At 36.8% G+C, this 21,649-nt stretch overlaps 1 protein-coding gene across 8 annotated transcripts in view; it reads left to right on the plus strand.

Annotated features, from left to right (window-relative positions):
* NBEA (neurobeachin) overlaps positions 1–21,649 on the plus strand; it is a 441,541-nt gene that overhangs the window by 65,992 nt on the left and 353,900 nt on the right. For 7 of the 8 annotated variants that reach the window (XM_060770825.2, XM_060770827.2, XM_060770830.2 and 4 more), the window contains exons 9-14: positions 274–471; positions 1,462–1,595; positions 14,944–15,052; positions 17,073–17,225; positions 20,379–20,547; positions 20,786–20,865. In XM_060770825.2, the coding sequence (XP_060626808.2) occupies positions 274–471; positions 1,462–1,595; positions 14,944–15,052; positions 17,073–17,225; positions 20,379–20,547; positions 20,786–20,865 (843 nt within the window). The remainder of the gene's footprint in view (positions 1–273; positions 472–1,461; positions 1,596–14,943; positions 15,053–17,072; positions 17,226–20,378; positions 20,548–20,785; positions 20,866–21,649) is intronic. The other variant, XM_060770824.2, reaches the window with a different exon arrangement.

The raw sequence follows: 21,649 nt of genomic DNA on the forward strand, positions 1-21,649 counted from the left end.
TTGTATACATAGAAGTCCTATTTGAATAAGAGATATTTGCCCTTGATAGATTATATTCTAAATGGATTCACTTTTTAAAAACATGAAGTAAAATGAAAATATTTTATATTTTATCATACCATAAAGGTAATTTAGTTTCATATAAAAGAAGAACAACATAATGTTGGTTTGTGATCTATATTTCATTTGACATTTATGTTCTCTTCTGGATTAAAACAGTTTAAATATATTGTTAATTCAGAGTGTCATTACTATTTTCTTGTTCTTCCCCAGAGTACTTTCAAATTTAAATCTGAAAGTGACATTCATCTGGCAGAACATCACAAACAGGTTCTATATGATGGGAAACTTGCAAGTAGTATTGCCTTCACTTACAATGCTAAGGCTACGGATGCTCAGCTATGCCTTGAATCTTCACCAAAGGAAAATCCTTCAATTTTTGTACATTCCCCCCATGCTCTTATGCTTCAGGTTTGTGTATATTGACTGTTTTCCATGCTTTAATTATGAACTGTAAAACTTGCCAAGTTTTCAGTGAGTCTTGAAAACTATTTTTTGATTAATTGTGAATTTCTGCAGCCCCTCCCCCCCCCGTATTCTACAATGTTTTATTTTATTTAACATTTAAAAAAATAATTTATATCCTAGCATTGCATTCTGTTGATACTTACCCATATATACTCAAGTATAAGCTTACACAAATATGAAACAAGGCACCTAATCTTACCACAAAAAACCTGGGAAAGCTTATTGACTCGAGTATCAATCAGGAGAGGAAGGTGCGTGCTGCACGAGAGAGGAGGAGAGGAAGGAAATGGGTTGCTGTGCAGAGAGGTGAAGGTCCTGGCAGGAAGGTGTGGGGCTGAAAGAAGCCCTTCTTTCAGCCCCACACCTTCTCACCAGGACACTCACCCAAGTATAAATCAAAGGGGGCTTTTTTTTTTAGCTTAAAAGGGGCTCAAATGCTAGGCTCATACTTGAGTATATACAGTATGTCCATTAAGCATTAATCCCATTATGCAATTACTTGTCTTTAAATAGGCAATTATGATAATATTCTAGTTTTATGCACGTTTTCTTTAATTTGAATAATTGAGGCATTGAATCATTAGCTGCAGAATTGTTAATGTAATGCTTATGGAAATCTCAATTATTTTGAATAAAGTATGCATATGTATATGAAACAATTAATCTTATGAAATCAATATTTCATAAGTTTAACTTACCAAAGAATGTTCTCATATTTTCAAATATCATAGTTTTCAATGAAAAGGAATACTGTATATGTTTCATTTTCTCCCACTTTAATAAATGGGATTTAAAGAACTTAATCCTCTCAGTTTTTAGCAGTGTGTGTTTTCAATACATGTATCGTTAGTCATAAAATAGTAACAATAATATTTTAAACACATAGAGACCAAATGAACATGGAATTACGTTACTTTCTTTTTTTTAATGCAGGACGTGAAAGCAATTGTGACTCATTCAATCCACAGTGCAATTCATTCAATAGGAGGAATCCAAGTTCTTTTCCCTCTCTTTGCTCAGTTAGATAATCGGCAATTACATGATAGTCAAGTGGAAACAACAGTCTGGTAAGTGTATTTTGTCACAGTTTATCAGAAGAGCCTGTTGGATAACTTGTGCTTAATTGAAGTTAAATCAAAGTTGCTATGCTTTGCACTGATTTTAGGACCCTTCCGGACAGGGCCTATATGCCAGGATCCAATCCCAGGTTTTCTGCTTTAAACTGGGTCATATGAGTCCCACTGCCAGATAATCTGGGATCAACAAAAACCTGGGATCAGATCCCAGGATATAGGGCCTGTCTGGAAAGGCTCTTACTGTTCCCAACACCTTTTCCTATATCATTTGTGTTATGATTTGTGAAGTTGGTAACACAGGGTGGAGGTAGGAATGAAAATGAGCTAAATAATAAAAAATATATCCAGCTAACCCAGATTTTGAATACAAAACATTTATGTAATAAAAGTGATCTATTTCCATGTTATTTAAACAAAATAACATTATTTATAGATTTAGATGGAAACAATCTTCAGATCTTTCCGTGTAAATTAAAGAAACTGACATCAATACTCCTTTTGGACATTTGTCATATTGACTAGCAAATCTTATAATAGAAAACTAGAATCAGCTCTATTGATCCATAAGTAACTGGCCTTGAGAATATATGGTAAACTGGTCTTGAGAATATGTGGTAAATATTTTTGTGGTAAACATCAGCATTTGATAACTTTGACTGCAGCATATGCATTTTTAAAAGTGTAGTACACTTGAGAGTTATCTATAGTTCCCCAGTAGTATGTGATAGAGTTTTTGTTGCTGGATGTAGGCTCTGTAGTTTGTTGTCCAAGAACGTTCTTTTCTTTCCATTCATGATAGCTTTCAATTTTAAATTGAAGAGTTTTGTTGTGTCTACAGAATATTCTTTGATTTGAGGTTGATTACTGATTTCTTTGTGCTTTTGTGTTGTTTTACATTTTTAATGATTTCTGTTGATATATTTTTGTACATCTGTCTGTGATGTATGGATATTTTTGTACATTTCAGTATCTCAAACTGAAGCAGAAAGGTGGACTATAAAGGTTTTTATTGTGAAGGCCGACTCACAGCTTTCATTATATTAAACAACATGTACACTTCCAGATGGAACACTGACTTTTAAACTATGATCTTATACGTATGAATGGATTTATACTGCCTGATAATAATAATAATAATAATAGTAATAATAATAATAATAATAATAATAATAGTAATAATAACTTCTACTACTACTACTTTATTCTTATACCCCGCCACCATCTACCTGTGGGACTTGGGGCGGTTTACTTAGGACCAAATGTTCATAAGACAATAAACAAACAATCTATCAAACAAAAGCATAATTAAAGTAAGAACATAATCAAATGGAACTTTGAATTGCCTTAAGCAGTGGGTCTACACTGGTAGACTGAGGCAAATGAACATGCACACAAATAGTTTTATTGTTGGATAAGATGAAGATGAACTATGTAAATGTGTTATACTGTTTTATTACATTGAATTAGTATTATTGTATATCACATTAGACTCAATCAGTATGAAAAGTGGTGTCCTCCAAAGTGTTAAGAAAAAAGAAGACCTGGAGAAAATTATTTCACATGTTCTCAAACTGGATTCTGGAGTTTTGGTTTTGTTCTGTTTGATGTTCTTCATTTGTGTTGCCTATGGACATTATAGATAGTTATCACATTTCAGGATCACTTTTCTTCCTGTGGAGTTTGACTTTATTTGATGTAGCTCTAAAGACAAGGGAATAATATCCAAATTCTTTTGGCTCAATTATTTTGATGTCCATTGGAAACAAAGCTAGCTGTACTGTTGGGCAGAATAAGGCTGCAGATTTCAAGGTCTCATGAAAGAGGGGGTATTTGTTACTACACCAGTTGGGATATCTGGTTCACCTGCTAAAATATTTTTGTTTAGCCCTGATAGATTTCTTTCTAGTCTGTGCATCTAGTTATTTCAATAAACACAAAATGTGGTAAGGAATACTTTATAATTTTGTAACAACATGACATCAAGTAATTGTTGTAAATATAATAATTATGAAAGTATTATCATAATTGTTTGCTATCTCCAGATTATTCTTTTTTCAAATACTTGTTTTTACCAACGAGATTAAACACTTTGATTAAACAGTATATTGTGTCACAGCTCTCATTTGGACATTGCCTACAACATTCTCCTAACTTGAATTTGTGCAGACTACAGCAGCTGTTTATGGAGGAAGCAGAGTTTGAAAAGTTACTTTTAGAAATAATTGGTTGTAGTAAGTGGCTTAAGTGGATAGCAACCATTAGAGCTGCATAATTAAAGTACTTGTTCACTTCGCTCTCTCTTAAACACTATTTACTTTTCATTACTGTGTTGTAAAGCTGTGAAAACACATATGAATGGACTGCATGAAGCACAACATAAGCCAGTACTTGAATGATGAAAAAATCTAGAACGTTATTCTTCTTTAACTTCACTATTGAAAGAAGGAACTAATTATAATTAATTCATGTCTAATTATGTAGTTTGCAACCAAGGTATTGAGTGGCATATCCTTTATTAGATTTGTTTGAAGGTAATATACAATTTGAAACATATTGGCTGAAATCTCTTGCTTTGGGAGGTAGAGTATGAAGTTTAACAAAAAAAGAAAGAAAAGGAACTCTGCACCTTTTCTCCCCTCCTCTCTTGTAGACTTACATTTCTCCTGTGGCTTTTTGCCATGAAGTGGCTGGTGGCATCCTTAGCTAGTTGCACATCAACAGGAAATCCCCCAGGACGTTCAGGGTGTTGAGGTCCTGTTGATGACATTTTCATTGTGCAGTAGAGTCTTGCTTATCTGACATAAACAGACCGGCAGAACGTCAGAAAAATGAAAATGTTGGATAATATGGAGGCTTCTGAGAGTTGAAGTCCATATCTCTATCCTGGCAGAGATCAGTGGTGAGTCAGTTCTCCTTCTGTTTGGTTTTCCAGACACAAGGAGAGAACTCACTCACCACTGATTGAAAAAAGGGCAGCAAACAAGGAATTGTAATGAAAAGGTAGATAGTACACTTACATAAATCGTCAAGCCAATTGCCCACCTTCATTCTTTTCTCTTCCCATATTTTCTAAGGCCTCTTCTTCCAACTTGGACTGAACCATTTCTGCATGCAGAGGTTGGGGGGGGGGGGGAGGAGAGGCAGAACCATTATGTTCTGGCTCCTCCTTCGGAGTCTGCACAGTGGTACCAGCCAAAATGGGGAAAAAAGAAAGAAACTAAAAACATGGCCTCTAAAGAGGAAATGCTGGAGTAAAAGGGGGGTGGGGTTTTTGTTTAAGAGCGTTGGATAATATGGAAGGTTGGATAAGAGAAGGTTGAATAAGCTATACTCTACTGTACATTCAGCTGTGGGATCATGGCCAAAGAATTGGCAGTCACTGTGTGGTCCCATTTTGTGTTCGCATGGGGAGGAGCAAAGCATTAAGGTCTTAAGAATGTGGTGGGAACTAGCATGAGAGAGGTAGTGAATTTGTCATCTGCAATGAAAATAAAAATGGTATGTGTTTTTGGAAATGGAGCACTGGCCATTGTGATTGTTTTTGTCATTGGGTAAGATGGCTGATTTTTCCCCCTAGGAAATGTAGTGTGCATATGTATAAGAAATCTAAGGATGGTATATAAGGTTAAAGTTTAGCTTTATTTGGATCAATTCAAAAACATTGTTCAGTTAACTTTGTCTATTTCTTGTCTCCACCTAAAGAAATATGGCAAACTATTAGAGCAGGGTTACTCAGACTGTGCTCCATGGAGTCTTTGGGGCTCCATGGTGCCATGCTGCTTCCTGCCTCCTCCTCCTCCCTCCTCCTGAGAAATGCAGGGAAATTAAAGTCTGACTAGGGGGAAACAATAGCAGCAGCATACTCTTTCCCCCACCTCCCTCACTGCCTAGACTCTTCTCCTTGCTACCCAGACCCCCCCCCTCCCACATATACTTTTTGCTTCCAAAACCCTTTTTCCCTCCCACCGCTCAGGGGGTGCTTTGATTGTGTTTTTCCTCTATGGTAGAAGGAGGTTGGACTGGATAACTTCTGCGGTTTCTGCTCTTCTTCCTCTTCTAAAGGCTGGATGACCATCTGTTGTGTTACTTTGATTATGCTTTTTCTGTGTGGGAGAAGGGGGTTGGACTGGATGGCCCTGGGGTTTTCCATTGAAAGACTGTTAAGTTTTCATTGGTTAAAATTGTTCTTCATTTTAAGTATTGTATTGCTTTTTCTTTCCTTTTTATTTTTGCACTATGTGGATTAATTTACACAAACACTCTTCATCCATCTGCCACTGGCCCGGCCCATGCCACACACACACACACACACACACACACACACACATTATATATAATATAAAATATGAACATTTATTGGGACGCCATGAGAAACTTTTGCATCAAAAAGGTCTCTGTGGCTGAAAAAGTTTGAGAGAAGCCTTAATTAGAGAAATATTGCTTCCAGCTTTTAAAAACATGCTGTAAGTTTCCATTTCCTAAAATTATTTTTGATTTCCAGTAATAACCATCTTTATCTCTAAAATATGTGGACAATCATATAGCTGGCTTTTTTTTCTCATGTCAGGAACAACTGAGGCATTGCAGGTCGTTTCTGGTATGAAGGAATTAGCCGTCTCCAAGGACATTGCCCAGGGAACGGCCGGATGTTTTACCATCTGTGGGAAGTTTCTCTCATGTCCCTGCATGGGAAGCCAGAGCTGACAGACAGGAGCTCACCCTGCTCCCTGGATTTGGTCCACTGACCTTTTGGTCAGCCGTTCTGCTGGCACAAGGGTTTAACTCATTGTGCCACTGGGGGCTCCTTATAACTGGATATATAAAAAAGATATTCCTCATTCTAAATGTCAGGGCTACAGGTAGCTTAGAATGTTTAATTAGAAAATTCCACATTCATAATAAAGTTTTTGCCAAATAGTTGTGTTGCATATATGCTGGTCTAATGAGCTAGTATTAGATTATGATCTGATTGAATATACATTAGCAGAAAATATTAAGAGTATTTATTTATTTATTTATTTACAGATTTTATATTCCGTCCTTCTCACCCCGCAGGGGACTCAGGCGGATTACAGTGTACACATATATGGCAAACATTCAATGCCAATTTTGACGTACAACATATACTTGAACATTTGACCACTACAGTGCTCTTGGTTAGATGGGTGTTCATCCATTAGCAATATTGTTTCGGGCCATAAGAAACCATTTGATTTTTTTCTACAATGAATGTTATTTCCAAAAAGAACTTTATATTGACCCAGTTAATCAAATCCTCACAGTATTATCTATATAATGTTACCTAGACAAGTGACTTGGGGACACATATATTACATAACAAGTACATTTGGACAAAAATCCAGTTATGTCACAAACTTTTGTCTATTCGTTTGATACTCATCTTTTCTCACAGCATGGGGTTCATGTTTTGTCACAACAGATTAAAACAAAACAAATCTTTAAAATTAGCTGGCATTCTGTATTGTGTTTATGGGTGTATAACTTAGAAGTATGGGCAAATGAGATCTGATCACCTGCTGATCAGGGCATGAAGAGGATCACATTGCCAGCCCCTTCCAGCAGCAAGGGTGACAGGGTCAGTCAGAAGATAAAGCCCTGTTGAAATTCCTTGTGGCAGTCTCATTTGCTGGTAGGAAGGAGTTGCAGACATGATCCTCCTTGACTCTGATTGGCAGATATGTTTTACACCTCATGTAACTGCTGGGTATTAAGGGAGACTTGAGAGGGCTGTTGGTTAGAAAGACTTTATTTAGTTCCACACATGTAACTTAAGTCCCTGATGTAGAATATTGGTAAAGAATTAAAATTTTTGTAAAAGCTTTAAAGCAACTTAAGGCGCTTCCTGATAGCACTAAATCCCGGGTTCTAAATAGCGGCAATAAATCCTGGGACTTCAGAAGACGTCCACATACAAACCTGTTGGTCCCGGTATTTCTGCCTCTGTTGTTCAGACTTGGTGCTTTGTTGTGATATTTAGAGGCTCCTAAGATGGCTGCCGTGGGGCTTCTGCTGGAAACCTCGGCAATTTTTACAAAAAACCTGCGAGGTGCGCCCCCCAGACATATCATGAAGGATCTTCCACACAAACAAACCTAATGGGGTAGGACCACTTCTGCCCAAGTCAGCACTGCACAATGAAACAGGAACACAGTTTCAAGCCAGAAACAGAACTTTGTCATTATTGGCACTTTGTAGAGCCTGGCTGCTTGGCCATTTCTCCAGACAGATTTAGTTGTGTACTCGTGGCATCAAACAACAGGATTCTGTTCCTGGGTTATACATGGCAGTTCCTGTTTGCTCTTCTTGTGAAAAGATGTACAACATTGACTAGGGGGCCACAACTTTGTCCTGTCCACAGAAAATGTGCCCTCCATACGTTTCATGAAGTTCCTGGCACACAAACAACATTTTTGCCTTCTAATAATAATAATAATAATAATAATAATAATAATTATTATTATTATTTATACCCCGCCACCAACTTCCCAAGGGGTCTTGCGGCGGCTTATATGAGGCCAAGCCCAATAGCACATAAATAAAATAACAAGCAGTAAGCAAATACAACAATACTATTAATATAACTCACATATAGGCAATGACACACAAAAATGTAAAACCTATGGCTGGGCCAGATGTAATAGATTAAAATTTTAAAATAAACACTGGGCATGAACAGAGGTAGGATGTATCTAAGCAGGAGGGTTTAAAAGGATAGTGTAGGGAGAACAACCCAACGAGTAGTTAAAGTGCTTCTGAGGACATTTTGCAGGGAATTGGTCAGAGCAGGGCATTGTTTCCTTTATTCTACTCAAATGTTGCCTTCTTTTCAGGAACTGAGCAATCAGGAACAAACATCTTAAACCTGGAAACAAAGCTAGATAAAAAATCCTGTGATTTCCGATTGCAGGGACATACAGACATTTGAAGATCTGCATATTCAGCTCAAAACCATGATATTCCTGCACCCAGAAATCACATTTTTGTCTTTTGTAGTGATTGCTTCCATGATTACAGGGAGCAGTGTCTGGCCACCATCCTGTTTGCTGCAGAAACTCCTGGGATAAAGGTACTGTCTGGATGGGCCCTTAGTAAACCAATCCATTTAAAACAGTGTAGAGCTGTAATTCAAAGTCTTTCATAGAAAGGCATGTTTGAACTTGGTGCTGTAACGAAGCTAACACCAGAACCATGAATTTAGTAATTCTGAGTTCACATTTCTTTCAGACATTCAGGCTTAACTTACAATGGCAAGTTTTCATCTTCTTAAAGAAAATACACATGCAACAATGAAAACTAATATCAGGAAGAACTTGCTAGTAAAAAGGGCATCATTCTAGACCAGGCATCCTCAAACCATGGCCCTCCAACTCTTTGGGCCTCGAACTCCCAGAATTCTTAACAATTGAACAAGCTGGCTAGGGCTTCTGGGAGTTGGAGGCCCAAACAGCTGGAAGGCTGCAATTTGAGGAAGCCTGGTCTAGCTATACTTTATCTTTGGAAATTAAACTGTACTGAGCATGGTCAAGAACATCCAGTGCCAAGTGAGTCCTTTAAGATCTCTCTTGCTGCCAGCTGCCCTTTGTGTTGTTGGCTTCTTTGATTTCACAAGGGTAAGTTTGCTTAATAGTACACAGAAAAGCAGGACTCCAATTTTACTGAGTTCTCTACAAACTTATAAAATCTCAACTAATTATTAGATCACTTGTCCATGGATGGGTAGTAGGTGCTTCGTGTGTCACAACTAGTAATGAACATGTGCACTTGCCATTGTATTGTTTGTACATTACTGTACTTTACAAACATACTATTGTATATTAGATGGGACGTGGTATAGAGAAGATATGGGAATAGGCTGAAGTATCCATTATATTTGCCTTTATATCTAGGGGAATTGGAAATAGGCAAGAATGGAGAGCAATTTTTATGGCAGTGCACAGAATTTTGCAAGTTTAATGTGAACCCTTCAACAGTCCAATGCAGTTTAGTTCCTGGTAAGTCTTCCCCAACAAAATTTAATGTTCATCTTGGAAGATGACTTACTCATAAATGTTACTTCAGCTTTACTTAACAGTGGATTGATTAATTTCATGGAGTAAATTTGATACTTTAATCCTTGAGTCCCGTTCGGGCTGGAGAAAGCTGGAGTAGAAATGTTGTAAATAAATAAATAAATAAATAATATATTGAAATGGAAGTTATGTAGGAGCTCTTTTAGAAGACGATGGTTGTCCGTAAAAGCTTGCAAATAAATAAATTTTCATTTTGGTGCTGCAGCAGGACTTAGATGTATAGATCTTATAAAATTCAGTGACTGGGTAAATATTTTGCAAATAAAAGGAGCCGATCTATCTAATTCCTGAGAAAAACTGTTGTTTGAAATTCCGGAGAGACAGAGTAGATAACTCTGAGCTACAAAAAGTCCTTAATAAAAGGATTTCTATTTTTTATGTGGTGGTCAAGTGAATCAGGAAAGAAATTTTGGAAAATTGGTGATAGATTATGAAGATAATTAATATTAAACATATTTTTAAAAAACCCTTTAAAAACACCATATTTTGGTTGTATTTATGGATGTGCTGTACAAGATACTGGAAATGATTTATAGAATATACATTTTATAAACTCAATTGTATGATGCTGTGTCTTTGGAATCCTAGAAAAAGATTTTTTTTAATTTCATTTTGAATTCCTGTTGTATTGGTGTGTCAGGAGGAACTTGTATGTCCAAGCTTCTTTTATGTGCACATTCCAAAAATTCAATCACAGTATTTGAATAAAATAAAAGTAACATGGCTTTTGGGAGATGAGGGTGGTGGTAGACTCATGCTAGGTAGATGTTTTATGCATACTACATAGTGCCGCAACACTATGCCCAGAAATATGTTTTAATCCACAACTGAAATGAAGCCATTTTATGTATAACCATAATTTATATATGCTATTTTCCTTCTGAAACAACATTCTTGTCAACATTTTACGCATAGTGTTATTTATTTCCTGCTTTATTCTTTGTTGTTTGTATTCTATTGTTAAAAATACGGAAATGAATGCTGCCCACAGTAAAAAAATGTTTATGCACACATAATCATACTTAGATCTGTTCAAATGTGGAAGCTGCATTAAAGGTTGAGTAAGTACTATATAAATTGATTAAATAATACTATACTAACAATAGCAACTATTACCACTATATGTTTGCTTTTCATCTCTGCTCAGTTGAAAACTATTTTCATAAGTATGTTTTAATAAACTAGCTGACCAATGGAATTGATTTATATTTAGAGTAAAAGCTGAATGTCATGTTCTGACATTTTGTTCAAAGGTTTTATATTTAAAGTGAATTTTATATCATTTTATGTGGTATTTTACATTTGAGCGTGCAACTCCAGTTGAAGTACAGTTTGTAGTTGAAAATGCCACTACAAAATTATACTACTGTAGAAAGTGTATATGTTTTAATAAGTTTTAAGGATTTTAACTGTTGATTTATAATTAATACCATTGATGTTTCATTCTATTTTATTGTTTGTATATATTTTGGATTTTCAATTGTATTGAAATGCTTTTATGTAAGCTTGTGATGGCATGCCTGAGCCTTTGGGGAAACTATGGCTTTACTTAGGGGCTATCTGTATACCTTCTGTTAAGATTGAGACCCTTTACACACAAAGACACTTTAGGTAAGGTGAAAAGATAACCAAAATGACTTTACTGAAAACAAGATGACTGAAGAGTCAACTCCACCTGGGAATATGATAAGGTAACTTAAAACAGTACATAACAAAAGGAGCCTTTGTTGGTTGCAGTCATCTCTCTGGAGTCCTCTGCTTCTGGTGCAAAGCGATGGTTTACAAGCTGCTGCTTATGAGCTGTCTCAATCTTCTTTCTTGTGAAGCTTAAGCTGGTCAAAAGCTTCAGTTGTCTCTGGGACTGCTGATATAAGAATACTGCTGAATGCAGGTGCTAAGGATGCCTGTTTTGAATTGCTTGGGCCTAGGTTTACCAGACCAAATGACCAGCCACTGCCAGAAGGGACAGAGAGTTTCATCTATGCTGATGATCATGCCATTACTGCTCAAGCACGGAGCTTTGAGACGGTAGAACAGAAGCTCTCCGAAGCTCTAGGTGTGCTTACTGCCTACTACAGGGAAAACCAGCTGATCCCTAACCCATCTAAAACACAGACATGTGCCTTTCATCTCAAGAACAGAGAAGCTCTGAAGATCACCTGGGAAGGAATCCCACTGGAGCATTGCAGTGCACCCAAATACCTGGGAGTCACTCTGGATCGTGCTCTTACCTACAAGAAGCACTGCCTGAACATCAAGCAAAAAGTGGGTGCCAGAAACAATATCATACGAAAGCTGACTGGCACAACCTGGGGATCACAACCAGATACAGTGAAGACATCTGCCCTTGCGCTGTGCTACTCTGCTGCTGAGTATGCTCAAGACATAGTTTTCTTAGATCTACAGAGACACTCGCTGGAACACCCCAGCAAGCGAGAGTCCAAAAGTGGCAGGCCCAAACCCAGCACCTCAATTCATGGGTGATACCAGATGAGAGACTCCCCCCTGGGCACTCAGAAGACTGGGCGACTTGGAAGGCGCTGAACAGACTGCGCTCTGGCATCACGAGATGCAGAGCCAATCTTAAAAAATGGGGCTACAGGGTGGAATCCTCGGCATGCGAGTGCGGAGAAGAACAAACCACTGACCACCTGCTGCAATGCACCCTGAGCCCTGCCACATGCACAATGGAGGACCTTCTTGTGGCAACCCCAGAGGCACTCCAAGTGGCCAGATACTGGTCAAAGGACATTTAATCAAATACCAAATTTGCAGAATCTGTGTGGTTTTTTCTTTCTTCCTTTTTCTTTTTAATCTGTGTGTTTGTTTTGCTCTGTTAGAATTGTAATACAATGGTTGCTGGCGACACGATAAATAAACCTTACTTGGATCTTCGCGCATCATTCAAAAATACATCACACAGTCCTAGACGCCTGGGAAGTGTTCGACTTGTGATTTTGTCACACGAAATCCAGCATATATATCTTGCTTGCTGTGACATACTGTGTTTTTGTGTCAGTAAAGTAAATAATAATAATAATAATAATAATAATAATAATAATAATAATAATTTTATTTCTTACCCACCTCTCCTCATGACGCAAGGTGGGTTACAGAATAATTAAAACACCTTAAACATTGCAAAAACACTACAGAACATGGCCATATAGCCCCCAAAAAACCTAGAACAACCCAGTGATTCCGGCCATGAAAGCCTTTGACAATACACTACAGATACACATATTAAAACATATTCCTGTAAAATAATATTAAAATAAACAAAATAGAAATGAAATAAAGGACACACATTTAAAGTTCATTCTTACAGACTGTTTGGTTAGATTTGCTGGAAGAGATAGGTCTTTACATAGTTTTTAAATTCCAGCAGATCATTTAATTGTTGGAGTTCCTTGGGCAGATCGTTCTACAGTCAGGGTGGCTGATGAAAAGGTTCTCTGGGTGGTGGTTGCCAGTTGGATTCTGGCAGGCTGGAGCAGATGCCCCTCAGAGGACCTAAGTGTGCAGGGCAGATTGTACGGGAGAAGGCGATTCTTTAGGTAACTTGGACCCCAAACCATCTAGAACTGGGATTAGAAAGGAGGATGAAATCCTGTTCATCTAGGTGGATTTCAAAACCCTCCTGGTGTGCTTATAGAAATGACTGTGATTATTAAGGTAATTGTGACATGCTAGTGGTCATTCCAGGAAATGTTCAGTGGCAGTGATGATCGTGGAGGGTAGCTTGGACTTGTGCTTGCACACTGATCAGCTTGTTGTGAATGGGGAATCACTTGTATGAAGAGATACTAAATGCATTATTCTGCAAATGTTTTTAAAAGCACAATTGCCAGAATTAACAAAATAAATGTATTTATTTGTACGAAATCCCTTACAGAATTAGTGAGCATAAGCATTTACAGACTCTACTTCAACAGAAACAGAGGGTAGAACCTCTGAACATTTTTGGACCTCTGTGGCATTAGTTATTCAACAACAGCAACAAAGCCAAAAGGTGATTGGAAAGAAAAGCAGTTTAATTAGAAATATTCACAAACTGCAGTCCATTACTAGTGGTTTGAACTAAGACATTATTTTCTTGGACTACTATATAGTAATACATTACTTAACAGTCCAGTTACTAAACAGTCTCACAATTGCTTTATTGCAACACTTTACTGCACTTGTACCTGTGAAGTGTATTTTGAACATGGATGTTTCATAAGACCCAGGGATTGCAAAAGAGATCATTCTGGCTAGCTACAAAAATGAATATGATCTTTTGTTATTCAAAATTCAGATACAGTTTGGTGGTATTTTAGTGTGCAGATAATGTTTTAATCACAAAGTTTGCATTCATGATAAATTCTGCATTCTGTTTAATATTGTGACCACAACTTAATTGTGCTCCTATAACAGGATTTTTTTTAGCATTGATATTTCCTCAAAATTTCTCCTTGAGAAGAGTAACTACCTCCAAAGGGAGGGGAGGGATAGTGGGCACTTGTGTGACAGTACCTTTCCATTGGTACAAAGAACCTCTCTAGACCAATCTGCAAAAAGAATAATTTGTTTAAATAATGTATTTAGCATTTAAGAGTATGCATTTTTTACCATATTCTAAAAGTCTAATCTGGTTCTTAGTCCAGTTGTACTAAAGAATGGGAAAATTCTTTTTTAGAGTAGTGGCATGTTTAAGATTTGTACTGCTTTAAAAAAAACAAGTTTGTTGGAGAAGTCCAGGACAGTACTGGCATTTTTTTTCTTGTCTTTTCCTTACCTTGTCAAACACTTGCCAATTGATGCTTTTATATTGAATTTTTAAAAATATAAAAACAAGGGATGTGAGGCTGGATGGGGGTTAATTGGTTACAAATGTAGGCTAGGTATATCAATATAAGCTGATTGTATGTTCAAAAATCATACAAAGATAATAAGGATAATAACTTAAACATTGCTCACATTTCATGTTAAATTTACAAACTTCTTTGTTTGGATGTCCTGTTCGATTATCCATTTAGGGGTAGTCTTTCCAACACTAATTTTGCATAGCATTTTAATGACTGCTGATAAGTTTTGACAAACAAGGCTAACTAATATAAACTCTGCATTTTGAGCATGATTGAAATATGTCAATAATTGTATCAATTATAGTCCCCCCAGGTGTAGAATAATTGTTCTGAAGTGGTTTCTGCTTTTAGAATGACAGTTCAGAAACCTTGTTCTAATTAATGTTTTGACTTTATTTGCAGTGCTACTCTTTTGGCTTTCCTGGTGGAACTTCTTAAGAGTTCTGTCGCCATGCAAGAGCAAATGCTGGGTGGAAAAGGATTCCTGGTTATTGGCTATCTCCTGGAAAAGGTAAGTGATGATATTGAATGTTGGACTAGGACACTGGGAGAACAGGGTTAGAATCCCTATTCAGCCACAGAAACCCAGTGGGTACCTTGGGGAAAAACACACACTCTCTGGACACTTCCAAACAGCACCTAAACATGAGACAAAGAAGTGGATTTTTAAAATGCAGAACCTCAAAGGGAGTCCAAACACAGATCTGTCAGAGATGCGCATATGCACATATAAAATTCAGGGCACACTGGAGTAATTTTTCTTTTTAGAATAACTTATCATGGATCTCTATCTTCTCCCAATTTTTAATTCAATATCTGTTTAGCATTAAAAAGTGTAAAAGACAGAATTTAAGAGAGTTGTATTTGTTTTCCACTTGTGATTTCCTGAGTCACCTGTCTCTCTATTTGACAACTGATCAGCTGTTTCGAACTTTTCAGATACACATGTGCTCTGGAGGAGTCTACGCAGGGGGAAGGGAAGGAAAGCATTATTGCTGGGATACACACAGGCATAGAAAAGGTGCATGTTTCTCAGAAAGAATTGGGTTTAAAGGGCACCTTTAAACACATATTTTCCAGTCCTTAACCTAATTCCTCCTGATTCGTGCTGATTTGTCCTGCACTTTGGCTAAACCTCATTTAGCCACCCCCTCCCTCTCAAGTTTCCTTTTGGCTTTTAACGCATGTGTAAAAGGGCCCTCAATCTCAGAGGAAGACATGGAAACTCCCTCAGAACAAATTCTGCCAAGAAATCCCTGTGATAAGATCACTTTAGGGTCACCGTGAATCAGAAATGATTTGAAGGCACATAAGAGCAACAGGATCTTATGTGCCTTCAAGTTTGCCTTGAAGACGAAGAAAAGACTTCTGACATAAGTGTCATGTAGAAAGAAACCATAAGATACTGATTTCAAAAGAATTGCATTGGCTACTAATATTTCCAGTCTGAGTTCAAGGAGTTAATGTTGACTTTAATGTGCAGCTATAGAGATTCTCAGCAAGCATGGAATATTTAAATTTCTTTTATAGTTTTCAAAATGGAATTATCCTTGAACTCTCTGACAGAAGACCTTTAATAAGAGAAGGACAGGGAAAAATGTGACTGTGCTGCTTTTCCTTCATTTCTTGGAGGATTTTTATACCATATTCTCTTGTGTTTTGAGACAGGGAGCACTGTACAGCAGTGATTTTGTAGTAATGTTTGTTGTCAGTTCCTAAGTGTGCCATTTGTATTTTGCCTTCTTTTCTGTGGAACAATCTTTTTGTAATCTAACAGTGCTTGATTGGGTTGCACTACCAATACAGGGGAAGTGTATGGCCTGTGAGTACTCTTGGATCTTTTTCTTACACTAGAGATAAGGTAAAGAATGCGTAATATCAGTTTTGGATGGTATGGGCACTTATGGACAGGAATAGGGTGCTTACTGACGACTGTGGGAACAATATGGTCCAAAATGCCATTCTTTTCTAGCATGTTTCTGTCATATTCCCATGATGTTACTTTCCCCCTGTGCTTCAGTTATAAAGAAGCAGCATGAACTTCATTTGATTAGTAGTCATGTTGGCTTGGGATGTTAAAGGCAACACTTTCTACTTAGAACAGTCTTCTATGATACTTGGAAATTTTTTTGTAGTTTTGCTGTTTCTTACGTTTGTTTCTGCATTTCATGTGTTTAGCAGATTATTTTTAATTGGTGAATCCTTGTGTTTAAATGAAATTGCAGATTGTTTTGTGAACTCAGATTGATAGGCATCAGCAAAATGTGTTGGGCATGTTAATGAAATAAACAAGTAATCAAGCCATATACATGTTTGAAAACAAACATGGTGGAACAGTACCCTTTTCTGTAAAGATTTGTTCTAATAGAATTTAATTTGAGAAAAAAATGTATATTTGTTCAGCAGTCTTGTTTAATGATCTTAAAGTATATATAAGGCCTTCATACTTTAAAATAAATTTGATGTCTTTTGACAAAATATGTAGAAATAAATACCTAGCAGTGTAATACGATGTATGTTAATTTGTTCAGTCATCCAGAGTTCATATAACAAGAGCGGTGCTGGAACAGTTTTTGTCATTTGCGAAATATCTGGATGGACTTTCACATGGAGCACCATTGCTAAAGCAGTTATGTGATCATATCCTTTTCAACCCTGCTATTTGGATACATACTCCTGCAAAGGTCAGTGAAGTGTATGTCATGCAAAGGTCTTGTTTTATCATTTTAATTCATAGGTCTCACTAGCCCTAATTTATTTTTTGGGTTTCCCCCCACTTTATTTCCAGCCCCAGCCCTATAGTTTTGCATTTGCACAACTCGTTTCCCTGCTCTCTCAAATCTGAACATGCCCACTTTCTCTGGCTACTGGTTGTTGATGTTAGTTTATGTCTTTTTATGATGTTTTACTGTCTGGTTTTATTGTTTTAATTACATATTATTGTTATATGTTTTTAATTGTGTTACCTTGTAATCCTTGTTCTATGCTGGGCTTGGTCCCTATGTAGGTCTCTCCGAGATGGTAGCAGAATATAAGAATAAAGTTGTTGTTGTTGTTAGCATCCAGATTACCATTCACTGATAACTCAAGTCTAAATTGCAAAATGAAGATACAGTTTGTGTATGCGTGTGTGTGTTTGGGGGGAGCTGAGCAACAAATTCTGACTTGGTTTAATAAGTAAATTTTTGACATTCATCACCAGAGATCTGTTCCTTCCCAAAATTCCATGCCATGTGTCTTATGTGTATTTGGAGAAATGCGAATTGTTTGCCCTTTCTTTGGATTTCTTTTAGAAGATGTAATCAGTATCTCACCGAACTAATTTTATCAATATAATCCAACAGAAATAAGAATAATTATTTTCCACATTATCTCTGTGGGAGGGGGAGACAGATATTCTTCTGTGGTTCTATGAAGAAAGCATCAGTGTTGTATTGTTGCTGCTGCCTCTAAATGCAGGGTGGGAGAAAGGACAAGGGTAAAAAAAATATTGCTTCTTTTCTTTTCCATTTGGGATTTTGCAAGATGCAGAAGTAAGGCCTAGAACAAAAAACAGAATCCATCCCCCCAAAAAATCTCTGAGGATAAAATGGGATCTTTTTTTTTCTTCAAAGGAAGAGCTATGGAAAAAAAATTATAGGCGTGCCACAGTACTGGGTACTGCATAAATTAAGCAAGAATTGAGAGATGGAGGAAAGAGAGAGTTTCACTTTATGGTTTGTCTTGCAAAATGCGCATCCATGACTTGCTGCAGTTTCTTGCAAAAACCCAACAAAAAGGAAGAGAAAGGAATTCTTCTTTCCTCCATTTCTCTCTCTTCTTATTTTTCTCCCCAGGAAGTACAGCAAGGCATGGGCAATTCTTTTCCCCCCAAAGCCCAGTTTGTAGGATAGAAGCCTCTGCTAGTCCTCCTGTCCCTATGGAAAAGTGATAATTTTCTCCTGCAAGGTGAGGTTTTCTGTTTTTTTGTTTTGTTTTGGAGAAAGTGCCACCTTGCTGCTGCTTCCTGGAAAATAATGTCTTAGATAGAATGATGAAAACGTAGTGATAGAAAGAATGTTAGTTTCCTGGCTGAAATATGGGTTTTTCAATACTCAGGTAGCCTAAGAAATAATTCTAGAGTGATGAGAATTTTTCACCTAGTATTCAGACATTCTGAAGGTTGATGATAGCCTGCTCAGAAATATATGTGGTTTCTTTATGTGGAAAAGAATAGTTTTGGGCAATGGACACAGGATCTGGATACACACACACACACACAGGAGTCTTGAAAAGGATAGTTGTGTGCAGGATTTCAGTGTCTTCCACAATACTAGCAATCTTGGGGTAGGAAAGGGCCACGTTGTTGTTGTTCTTGTTGTTGTTAGTAGTAGTATTATTTATCTGTCACTTTTTCATTCTTATAAGAGACTCAAACCAGTGAATATTAATAAGAATAATTTCCTGTATGTGCAGTTACTGAGTGAAAACTACATAGAAATGTAGTAAGTAGAAATCTAGGAATTCCTCACTCTTAAGTAGAATATCCCAGACAAGGAACTCACTTTGAAGTAGACAGCCAATAACATCTGGTAGGCTATGAGATTGATATGGTGGTGATAGAAATAGGAGTAGTCATAAATAGTAGAAAGTATATAATAATAATAATAATAATAAGAAGAAGAAGAAGAAGAAGAAGAAGAAGAAGAAGAAGAAGAAGAAGAAGATGTAGTAGTAGTTGTTGTTGTTTTGGAACACAATACGCCAGAAATCACGATTGTGGAAAAGAAAAAAGTTTGGATTATTGATGTCGCCATACCAGGTGAGAGTCGTATTGAGGAAAAACAACAGGAAAAACTCAGCTGTTATCAGGACCTCAAAATCGAACAGCAAAGGCTCTGGCATAAACCAGTACAGGTGGTTCCGTTGGTCATTGGCACACTGGGTGCCATTCCAAAAGATCTCAGCCGGCATTTGGAAACAATGAACATTGACAAAATCATTATCTGTCATCTGCAAAAAGCCACCTTATTTGGATCTGCATGCATAATTCGAAAATACATCACACAGTCCTAGACGCTTGGGAAGTGTTCGACTTGTGATTTTGTGATACAAAATCCAGCATAGAGATCTCGTTTGCTGTGGCATACTGAGTTTTTGTGTCAGTAGATTAATAATAATAATAACAAAGCTAGAAGTATAAACTTGAACATGGGAAAAGAGACTGAACATGAAGAGGAAGATTGGAAGATACCAACTTCTCCTTCCCCCTCTTTTCCTCTCTTTTTACCCCTCCCTCTTTCCATCCCCAGCATTCCCGGAAACTGTAGCCTCCCCCTCCTGTAATTTGCCTTCACTATACTTATCTGTCAAAAACCCTTAATTTTTTTTTAAAAAAAGAAAATGGTAAAGGCAACACAAGTGACATAACTGAGGCTTAAAGAGGATGCCTCCTATATGAAACATGACTTGGACATGTCGACAATACAAGCTTATTTCATGCTTTTGTGTTTTTAATTTTTTTAAAAAAAAAATAGCATGGTGACACTTTCTGTGAGAGATCTGTAAAACTGCTCACCTCCCCCTTCAATTCTATTCTATATTTGTTTTGCATCATTTTGTGAGCTGCTACAATCATAGTTTAATAATTGCAAAATTTGATTGTTCTGCAGTCCGAAAGCCATGAGTGTTCTTCTCAATCATTTTAGGTATTGTGCTTTTGCAGTTCCATTGCATAATGGAAATAAAACTGAAATGAATTGATAACAATTTTATTTACATTGTATTTATCATTGGACATTAATGTTGTAAATTTGACTTGTTAATAGTTTCTTGTGTTCTTTTTGTATATATTTTAGGTGCAGCTTTCACTGTACACCTACTTATCTGCTGAATTCATTGGCACTGCTACAATCTACACTACAATACGGAGAGTAGGGACAGTATTACAGCTAATGCACACACTGAAATACTACTACTGGGTGGTTAATCCTGCAGATAGCAGTGGCATTACTCCTAAAGGTCTGGGTAAGCTTAATATATTTCCTCGGCCTCATAGTTAATTACTCATAGTTAATTACTTGTCTTAGATATATTATGATAAATTATTTCCTAAATTAAAAAAAATATATTCTCTATTTATTTGGACGTAGTATATTTTTGTATCTTGAAGACAGCCAAGTGAATCCTCAAGTGAAGAATCTGCTGAAGTTGATTAACATGGTTTCGTGCATTACATTTCATTACACCTCCTCCTTTATTTCAGAAGGTCCTCGGCCATCACAGAAGGAAATAATATCTTTAAGAGCATTCATGCTTTTATTTTTGAAACAGCTTATCTTGAAGGTAAGTCTTTGGAATATTAATGGATTTTGCCAGTACTGAAATGTGAAAATCAGGTATGGTTATATAAATAATTATATGATATGCTGTGATTTGCTTTCACATTTTGTGTGTTATGTTTCTGTGATAGCATTTTGATCCATTATGCATTCCCTCATGGCTTATTAGTCTAAGCATTTTTCCCTGTGAAACAGAATGTTCATATTCTGTCAGCCATTTAGTCCAACATTATCTATTGTAAATGACATAAACTTTTTTAATTCTTCAGAATAACAATAGCCATTTAAATGTTTTTACCCATTTCATTTTGAAAAACCTGCCTCTATTTTAATTTATGTAAACAACATTGAGTCACGGTTTTGGGGGGAAATGTGGGCTCTGAAGGAGGAAGAAGAGAATGAGTTCACATTTACTTTTAGTGATGTTAATTTTTAGCATATTAAGTTTAGCTTTTTAACAGGACAAAAACCATACTAGTACACGTGTGTGTGTTGGGGGGGGGGAGGGGGGGAATAGAACCAATTATATTTCTATCTATTTCTGGTGCTTAAAAGTTGATCAAACATATTTGATGAAACGTAATATAATATAATGTAACAGTAACAATGTGAGGTAGAACCATAGTACAACCGCATCTTTGCATACAGGATGCCCCAGTTCATCTCTTTGCATCTCCATATCAAAGGATCTTGTGTGACAGGTCTGCAAAAGGCTATTATCTATAATCACAGAAAACTGTTAGTGATAGCTGCCAGCCTCGCCAAACCTGGTGCTCTCCTAATGTTTT

This window comes from Anolis sagrei, chromosome 3 (genome assembly GCF_037176765.1).
Source record: "Anolis sagrei isolate rAnoSag1 chromosome 3, rAnoSag1.mat, whole genome shotgun sequence".
NCBI lineage: Eukaryota > Metazoa > Chordata > Lepidosauria > Squamata > Dactyloidae > Anolis > Anolis sagrei.